Genomic DNA, 9,776 nt, shown 5'->3' on the forward strand with positions numbered 1-9,776 from the left:
GAACAGGAGACACAGTGCGACGCCACCGGCATACGCACAAATCGCTGCTCACCCTAAAGCTAAGCCGCCGCCCTCGTTCTCCCTGCAGCCTTCAACAGCCGCACACGCCAGAACAAACACCAGGACCCTGCACGTGCAGCCAGCACAGACTCGCCATTGCCGCAGCATCCTTGGCGCCTGCCGGCCTCTCAGAAACCCCATCCAGTTCGTCCACCTGCCCCCACCCCAGGGTCCTCTCCCAGGGTCAGGCTGGGGCAGGAACACAGAGACACAGAAGAATTAAATGCATCAGGTACTTCCAAAGCTTCGAAACCATGAAACCACACCAAGCCGTGGCCGTCCCTGGCCAGGAGGCAGAAGCACAGTCTCTCCCAACAGCCCATCCGCACGAGACAGGTTTCCAGGCTCTCCACGCCAACTGCTGTGCTGTGGCTCAAGTCTGGGCAGCTCCTTCTGCCCCTTCCCAGGTGTCTTCACAAAGCCGCCCCCCCTGCCAGAAGAGCTGCTCTGGCCGTGCTGTGGGGACGTTCTCTCCTTACAAACATATTCTGCACACAACAGGACGTGAGGCCTAACAGGCAGTGGTGAAGCAGAGGGGGCCCAGCTGGCAGGTTCCAGCTGATCACCTCTTCTTTGCAACCCTCCCCCTGCCCTTGCCTGGCTCTACCACACCCCAGGCCACCCCCAGTCGCCTGGGTCCCCATGGCCCCTGCCCACTGGCCCACGTGTCCTGCTACGGCAGGGATCCTGGCCCTCGTGTCCCAGTTCCTGAGAGTAGAAATGAAGAGTCCCACCGCTGGACATCCCCTGTCTGGCCACATCCATGCCCACTTTCCATGGAATCCGCCCTTCACAGCTCCTCTGCGGCTTATCTGGAGTCCTGTCCAGCCCCAAGATGAGACCCAAGATCTGAATCCTCAGCTTCCTCCCAGCCAAGCCTCTCTTCCATCCCCCAACATTGCGGGGCCAAGACCGATGCCTCCGGCCCCCAGAGCTTCCCACCACTCAGCCACTTCCTGACTCTGTCTCTTCAGAGCTCCCCCAACCGCGCTCTCCTGCCAGGAGCCCTGGAGGCTACGAGGTGAGGACGAGGAGAGATGGAAAGCAAAGTCACATCATGGAACGGAAGATGCAGTTAACTCATTCAACAGCCAAAAAACATTCACTGAAGCCTCAACTCTGTGGCCATGTGAGGATCCCAGTTGGAGAGGGACTGGCTCACAGACCTGTCCGGGGAGCCCCAACTTCCCTGGACAGGCACACAGTGGGGCAACCCAGGTAGACAGCACAGGAGGTCCAGAACACTCCACAGCCAGGACACACCAAGGCCGTCAGAAGACCTTGGACCCCACCGCCAAATCAGACCCACAAATCATGAGCTGCCAGACCAAAGCGCTAGACTCTGTAATTCCCTGGAGCACGAGGCAGCCACAGCAGGTGACTCAACAGGGCTCAGGCTGCGGGGGCAGAGCCTGCAAGGCAGACACAGCACCAGCCACCGCACAGGAACCCAACTGTGGACCCTGCAGACCCAAGCTTCCCCTGAGCAAGTCGCCACCTCACAGCAGAGCAGGATGGTTCTGCTTCGTGCCCAGGACGGCATTGAAAAGCACCGTGAGGAAATTCCAAGAGGCACTCAGGCCACGCGACACTGGCCGCAGATAGCTCTTCCAAAAAACCAGCAGCTCCTCACTAGGCAGCGTGGGCAGAGGGTGCTGGCCACAGGTCCTGGGCCGTGTGCAGAGCCACTTGTGTTTTCAATTTACTTTTGTGCATCTCACAAAAGCTACTTCACTCTGTAAACCCACTTTTTCATAACTGTTTCACAGTATCAGATGAGTCTATAAACTCAAACCTACTACCAAAATGTAAGAGTTTGAGTTGGTTCTTTTTTTTTTTTTTTTTTTTTTTTTTTAGCGAGACGGAGTCTCGCTCAGTCACCCAGGCTGGAGTGCAGTGGCGCGATCCCGGCTCACTGCAAGCTCCGCCTCCCGGGTTCACGCCATTCTCCTGCCTCAGCCTCCCAAGTAGCTGGGACTACAAGCGCTCGCTGCCACACCCAGCTATTTTTTTGCATTTTTAGTAGAGACGGGGTTTCACCGTGTTAGCCAGGATGGTCTCGATCTCCTGACCTTGTGATCCACCCGTCTCGGCCTCCCAAAGTGCTGGGATTACAGGCGTGAGCCACCACGCCCGGCCGAGTTGGTTCTTTTAAAAAGGAAAAGTCCTGCTCCTTCCCTTCCACTCTCTCAGCTCTCTCGAGCCCTCCCCACCCCCACCACAGTCCATGCTAAACCAGCCTTCAGAGCAAGGCCCTCGAAACAAACCACTCCTCACACATTTCCAACACCCACACTCCAGGCCCAGCACACAGACCCCCACCCACTGGCCCGGGTGCTCACTGGGTCCCACTCCTGCTGTCCTCAGCCTGGACACTCATGCAGCCACAGCGTAACACATCCCTGAGCATCCCCAACCCCCAGAACTGGTCACTGCCCATCAGCATGTGTGCGGGTAGGGCGGGGCGGGGCGGGGGAGCACAACTCACAACCGAAGAAACACCCCCAGTGACAGGCATGGATGAGAATCACCCCCAAAGTCGCAGATCCAGAGCCCAGGGCACACCTAACTCCTCCTACAGGTCCAGAGCTGAACGAGACCGAGGCTTCCCAATGGGGAGCCTGGACCCAGGGGCAGCACCACGTCCAGCCTGAACCAGGTGCCCTCTCCCTGGAGGGTGGGGGCGAGACACACAGAGAAGCTGTGGGGGCCGTGAGCCACATACCTGCTGTGAGCTTCGCTGAGACTGCAGGCTGGACTGGAGCCGCCGCAGCAGGGGGGCACCGTTCCTGGACAGCCGCTTGAGCAGCCAGTAGCTGTGGGCTCGCTCCACAAACTGCTTCTTCCGCTGAATGGCCACCTGATTCGCAATCCTATTTAACCTAAAACATAAACACTCAGTTTATCTTTGAAGCAGTACATTAAGATGTTTCATCATATAAACTAGAAATGACAGTGTTACTGCTAATAAAACCATGTGTTCATACTTTTTCTCCCTAAGCCTTGGCACGTGTAATTTCTACTATCCCTAGTGCTGCTAAAATTCACAATCTCCAACCACTTGAAGATTTCATCCACTTTTTAGGTTGGGTGCAGTGGCTCCTACCTGTAATCCCAGCACTTTGGGAAGCCGAGGCGGGCGGATCACTTGAGGCCAGGAGTTTGAGACCAGCCTGGCCAACGTGGTAAAACCCCGTCTCTACCAAAAATACAAAAATATTAGTGGAATGTGGTGGTGCATGCCTGTAGTCCCGGCTACTTGGGAGGCTGAGGCAGGAGAATCGCTTAAACCTGGAAGATGGAGGTTGCAGTGAGCCAAAATCACACAACTGCACTCTCAGCCTGGGCGACAGAGCGAGACTCTGACTCAAAAAAAAAAAAAAAAAAAAGATTTCATCCACTTCTTATTCACTACAACATTTATCAGACTGAACATCCAAAAGAAAACATGCTGAGCAAAGCCTTCAACAGTTTTCATTCTTTCTGTGTGACCCCATCTGCACACAAGCTGACTTCAACCACATCTGCATCAGTGGGCCCAAAACCCTACACCCCGTCCACTCGGACACCATGAGAGAGGTGGGCACTGGTCCCCACATCACCTCCAAGAGGAGGGAGAGAGCTCCAGGTATGAGCCGCTGACAGGTGCTGTTTCACTGTGCTCACTAAAATGACCTCGGCCATCTTCAAGTCTCCCAAGAAATGCAAAGTGCTACCCCTGGGGGCACACGGAGCCACCAAGACCCTTGGCGCCTCTCACCCACCAAGGGAACACCCAACACCGCCTCTTCCGGCAGGACCTGGCTCAAGTGTGGAGCCTGCAGGAGAACACCCACCAGACCCAGAACTGACCGTGAGGTGTCTCCTCACAGGTGACCTGCCGGGGGAACTTTGCCAGAGTGACCCATCACCAAGAGCTCCCGTGCAGATGTGGAACCCCTTTAGGCTAAAACAATCCTGCCCACCACCCCAGGGGCAGTCTGCATGCTCAGGACACCGAACGCCTGCCCACAAAGCACACCCCTCCAAGGACAGCCGACGGAAGGAAGCCAGAGATGGGGGAGGGAGTCGGCAGGTGCACTGGGGCGCTGGGCTCCGATCACAGCTCCACATGGCTCCTCCTCTGCAGGTTGGGCTGCGCTGGGCTGGACCTGGTCACCTCATAGGCTGTTGTTTTGGGAGCAGTTTGTTTTTACCAACTTTGGACTGAGGCAAACCATGTGCAGTAAATAGCACAACCCTTAACTCTTCCAGTTCAGTGAGTCTTTTTTTGTTTGTTTGTTTGTTTGTTTTGAGACGGAGTCTCACTCTGTTGCCCAGGCTGGAGTAGCTCCACCTCCAGGGTTCCAGCGATTCTCCTGCCTCAGCCTCCCAAGTAGCTGGGACTACATGTGCCCGCCACCATGCCCAGCTAATTTTTGTATTTTTAGCAGAGACAGGGTTTCACCATGTTGGCCAGGCTGGCCTCAAAACTCTTGACCTCAGGTGATCTGCCTGCCTAAGCCTCCCAAAGTGCTGGGGTGACAGGCGTGAGCCACTTACTGGCCTCAGTGAGTCTCAACAGGAATGCAAATGTTTCCACACACGTATACCCTCAGGGTATTTTAACGACCAAATGAGGCAGTATAGATAGAAGTATTTTTTAACAATTTGAAGATCCAAAGAAATGCTACTTGACAATATGCTCATAAAGAAAGCATCTGGAGGCCAGGCACAGTAGCTCATGCCTATAATCCCATCACCTTGCGAGGCCGAGGCAGGCGAATCACGAGGTCAGGAGGTTGAGACCATCCTGGCTAACATGGTGAAACTCCATCTCTACTAAAAATACAAAAAATTAGCCAGGCGTGGTGACACGCACCTGTAGTCCCAGCTACTTGGGAGACTGAGGCAGGAGAATCGCTTGAACCTGGGTGGCAGAGGTTGCAGTGAGCCGAGATCACGCCACTGCACTCCAGCCCGGGCGACAGAGTGAGACTCCATCAGAAAGAAAGAAAGAAAGAAAGACAGACAGAAAGAAGAAAGGAAAAGAAAAAAGAAAAGAAAAGAAAGAAAAGAGGCTGAGCTAGGCGCAGTGGGTCCGCCTAAAATCCCAGCACTCTGAGAGGCCAGGACTGGAGGATCACTTGAGCCCACAAGTTCGAGGCCAGCCTGGGCAAGATAGCAAGACCCCATCTCTATAAACAAATTTTTGTTTTTATTAGCCGGGCACAGTGGAGCATGCCGCCTGTAGTCCCAGCTACTCAAAAGGCTAAGGTGGGAGGATCCCTTGAGGATCTCCTGGGTCCCCAGGAATTCGGAGTGGCAGTGAGCCGGGATCATGCCACTGCACTCCAGCCTGGGCAAACAGAACAAGGCCCTATTTGTTGTTTGTTTTAGAGATGGAGTCTCACTCTGTCTCCCAGGCTGGAGTGCAGTGGGGTGGTCTCGGCTCACTGAAACCTCTGCCTCCTGGGTTTAAGCAATTCTCCTACCTCGGCCTCCTGAGTAGCTGGGATTACACTGCCACCACACCCCAGCTAATTTTTTTTTTTTTTTTTTGACAGAGTCTCACTCTGTTGCCAGGCTGGAGTGCAGTGGTGCAACCTTGGCTCACTGAAAGCTCTGCCTCCCAGGTTCATTCCATTCTTCTGCCTACAGCTGGGACTATAGGTGCCCGCCACCATGCCCGGCTAATTTTTTGTACTTTTAGTAGAGACGGGGTTTCACTGTGTTAGCCAGGATGGTCTCGATCTCCTGACCTCGTGATCTGCCCGCCTCAGCCTCCCAAAGTGCTGGGATTACAGGCATGAGCCACCGCGCCTGGCTCACACCCTGCTAATTTTTATATTTTTAGTAGAGATGGGGTTTCACTGTTTGCCAAGCTGGTCTGGAACTCCCGGCCTCAAGTGATCCACCTGCCTCAGCCTCCCAAAGTGCTGGGATTATAGACACGAGGGAAGAACGAGAGAGAGAGAGAGAGAGAAAGAAGAGAAAGAAGAAGGAAGGAAAGGAACGAAAGGAAAGAAAAGAGGAAGAAAGGAAAGAAGAAAGAAGGAAAGAAATAAGGAAAGAAAGAAGGAAAGAAAGAAGGAAGGAAAGAAAAGGGAGGGAGGGAGGGAGGGAGGGAGGGAAGATTGTTTTTATTTCTTCTGACCCTTAAGATGTGAGAAAAGATTCTAACCTCACAAACAAGCCACCATCTTCTCCAGAGTCAGGGCTTCTGGGAATGTGAACAGCCCACGAGTTGTGAGCTAAAAAGGCTTTAATGAAAATGCTTTAAAAACTCAGAGCCAGATGCAGGGGTGTGTGTCTGTGACCCCAGCTACTTGGGAGGCTGAGGGAGCTCATGTGAGCAAGAGGTTGAAAAACCCAAAATTAGAGTGAGGAAGAGCACGGAACAGCAGCTTCCCAGCTGAGATGATGAGCCCCCACCTCAACTCAGACAGAAGAGTTAAGGGGAAACAGACCTCAGATGAGAAAACTAAGACATACATATGACAACCACAGAAAGAAGTCCCTGAGGGCTGGCTGGACTGAGATGCCGGCAGAGTGGGCAAGATGAGGGTCTGGGTGCAGCAGCCACGATGCCCACCTCAGGGAGGATTGCAGACAAGTCAGAACCCACACTAGGGAAAAGAACCCTGGAAACAAGGGGAGGTCACCAGAGTTCCTACATCAAGTGTTCCTTGGATTTTTGTTAAGCCAAGTCTACATGCTGACTTCTAAACACTTTACCATGGGACCCACTAAATGCACTAGGGAATGTATGACTGGAAGACCAATATTGTTAAGATGTCAATACCACCCAAAGTGATCTATGGATCCAATGCAATTCTTATCAAAATACCAATGATTTCTTTTGCAGAAATAGGAAAATCCACTCTAAATTTCATATGGAAATTCAAGGAACCCCCAACAGCCAAATCACCTTGAAAAAGCTGGAAAAGTCACGCTTCCTGACTTCAGAATTTACCACAAAGCTACGGTCATCAAAACAGTGTGGTGCTGACGAAAGGACAGACATACAGACCATGGGGATAGCAGAGAACCCTGAAGCAAACCCTCCAGTATCCAGCATAGATGACTGACAAGGGTCCCAAGACCATTCAGAGGGGAAAAGACAGTCTTTTCAGCAGATGGCACTGGGACCAGTAGATATGGCTATGCAAAAGAACGTGAAGTTGGACCTTGCCTCATTCCACATATAAAAATTAACTCAAAATCAAAGACCTAGACATAAGACCTAAAACTATAAATCTCTTGAAACAGAAGGGAAAAGCTTCATGACACTGGATTTGGCAATGATCTCTTGAATAAGACACCAAAGGCACAGGAAACAAAAGAAAAATAAACAGGACTTCATGAAAAATGTTAAAATGTGTGCATTAAAAGACACACAGCAGAGTGAACAGGAGGAAACATTTTCAAATCACACATCTGATAAGGGACTAATATCCAGAAATTCCTAAAACTCAACGAAAAATAAACAACCCAATTCAAAACTGGTTAAAATACTCAAATAGACAATTCTCCCAAAGTACAAATGCTCAATAAACACAGAAATGCAAATCCAAACTATGATGTTACCTTCAAACCCATTAGAATGGCTATCAAAAAATACTAACAAAAATTAAAAAAACGTTGATGAGGATGTGGAAACCCCAAACTCTTGTGCACCACAAGCAGGAACGTAAAAAGGTGCAGCCACTGTGGAAAACAGTGTTGTGGCTCCTCAGAAACTTAAAGACAGAGATGCCGTGTGACCTGGCAATGCCACTTCTGGGTATACACCCAAAAGAACTGAAACCGGGCTCAGATACTTATCACCCGTGTTCCTCACAGCATTACTCACAATGGCTAAAACATGGGAGCAACCCAAGTGCCCATGGAGGAAGGAATGGGTAAGCAAAAGTTTATCTCCACATACAGAGGGTTATTCAGCCTAAAAAGGCAAGGAAGTTCCAATGCATGCAATGACATGGAAAAACCTTGAAAATGTGCTCAGTGCAATAAGCCAGACACAAAAAGACAAATACTGCCTGATTGCACTTACGTGAGGGACTGAACAGGAGTCAAATTCATGGAGACGGGGAGTAGAACGGTGGGTGCCTGTGGCCAGGGACGGAGGAATGGGGAGTTCCTGTTTAACAGGGACACAGTTTCAGACTGGGAAGACAAAAAGGCTCTGAAAATAGATGGTGGCGAAGGCTGCACAGCAATACCAAAGTGCTTCATGCCCCTGAACTACACATTTACAATGGTTAAGACGGTCAATTTTATGTTATGTGTACGTGACCACAGTAAAATACTGAAAAAAACTTGAGATCAGAGAGTTAAATGGAATGTACCTTCCAAATCAGTAGAGGAGGAAAAATGCCCCCCACTCAAAAAAAGCAAAACCATCTGAGTCAATACATCAGAAGAAAAAGACAGGCGGGTGCGGTGGCTTCCACCTGTAATCCCAGCACTTTCGGAAGCTGAGGAGGGCGGATCACGAAGTCAGAAGTTCGAGACCGGCCTGGCCAACATGGTGAAACCCCACCTCTACTAAAAATACCAAAAAATTAGCCGGGCATAGTGGCGCACGCCTGTAATCCTATTCAGGAGACTGAGGCAGGAGAACTGCTCGAACCTGGGAGGCGGACGCTACAGTGGGCTGAGATCACTCCAGCCTGGGCAATACAGCGAGACTCCATCTCAGAAGAAAAAAAAAGAAAAAGGGAAAAAAAGGATCATGGAAACAAATCCAAAACAGATCAGTAATCCAACATAAGTCAACAGTCTAAACTTGCTAATGAAGAGGCTGTCAATCAGGTTAAAAATTTTAAATTCCAGTTTTAGGCCAGGTGCGGTGGCTCACGCCTGTAATCCCAGGACTTTGGGAGGTGAGGCAGGTGGATCATGAGGTCAGGAGTTCAAGACCAGCCTGGCTAAGATGGTGAAACCCCGTCTGTACTAAAAATACAAAAATTAGCCAAGCATGGTAGCAGGTGTCTGTAATCCCAGCTACTTGGGAGGCTTGAGGCAGGAGAATCGCTTGAACCTGGGAGGCGGAGGTTATAGTGAGCCGAGATTGCACCACTGCACTCCAGCCTGGGCAACAGAATGAGACTCCGTCTCCGAAATAAAGAAAAAATTTTAATTCCAGTTTTAAAATACCACAGCAAGGCTGAAGCTGGACATAAGGAAAATGTCCAGGTATACACTAAGAAGCAGAAAGTGGGTACTGCTGACCGATCAGCTGAGCTGAGGCCAGAGAAACACGGTGACTGGAGTAAAGAGGGCTCGAGGGCTACTGCACCATGGTCGAAGGAAATAACCAAATTCCAAATGCGTACACACCGCCTAACAGGACATCTTGAAAGTATCAAATACAAAACCTCCAGGAGCTACAATGAGAACTGTTAAACCTACAAGCCTAATGAAACCAATTCACACAAAAATAAATTAAAGGCATTAAAAATGTAAGCATGATTTATACATTTGACCCAACAAGCTCATATAGAATATTGCATCAAATAAAGACACATATTCACAAGCACAGATGGACTGTTTACAAAACATGTATAATCTTTTGGGCCATAAAGTCTCAACAAGCATCAAAGAATGAATGCGTACCATGCAGGCCACATCCTTTGCCCACAGCACAAGCAATGGATATTAAGAGTTTAAAAAAGAAGGAAGGAAGGAAGGAAGGAAGGAGGGAAGGAGGGAAGGAGGGAAGGAAGGAAGGA

General features: G+C 50.5%; 1 protein-coding gene across 12 annotated transcripts in view; it reads right to left on the reverse strand.

Annotated features, from left to right (window-relative positions):
• Positions 1-9,776, reverse strand: part of BRD1 (bromodomain containing 1) — a 55,137-nt gene that overhangs the window by 26,176 nt on the left and 19,185 nt on the right. For all 12 annotated transcript variants that reach the window (XR_002733548.3, XR_002733549.2, XM_023221698.2 and 9 more), the window contains one exon: positions 2,786-2,942. Coding sequence is in view for 10 of the 12 variants with exons in the window: in XM_023221698.2 (XP_023077466.1) it covers positions 2,786-2,942 (157 nt within the window). In the remaining 2 variants the exon portion in view is untranslated. The remainder of the gene's footprint in view (positions 1-2,785; positions 2,943-9,776) is intronic.

This window comes from Piliocolobus tephrosceles, chromosome 19 (assembly GCF_002776525.5).
Source record: "Piliocolobus tephrosceles isolate RC106 chromosome 19, ASM277652v3, whole genome shotgun sequence".
NCBI classification, from domain to species: Eukaryota; Metazoa; Chordata; class Mammalia; order Primates; family Cercopithecidae; genus Piliocolobus; species Piliocolobus tephrosceles.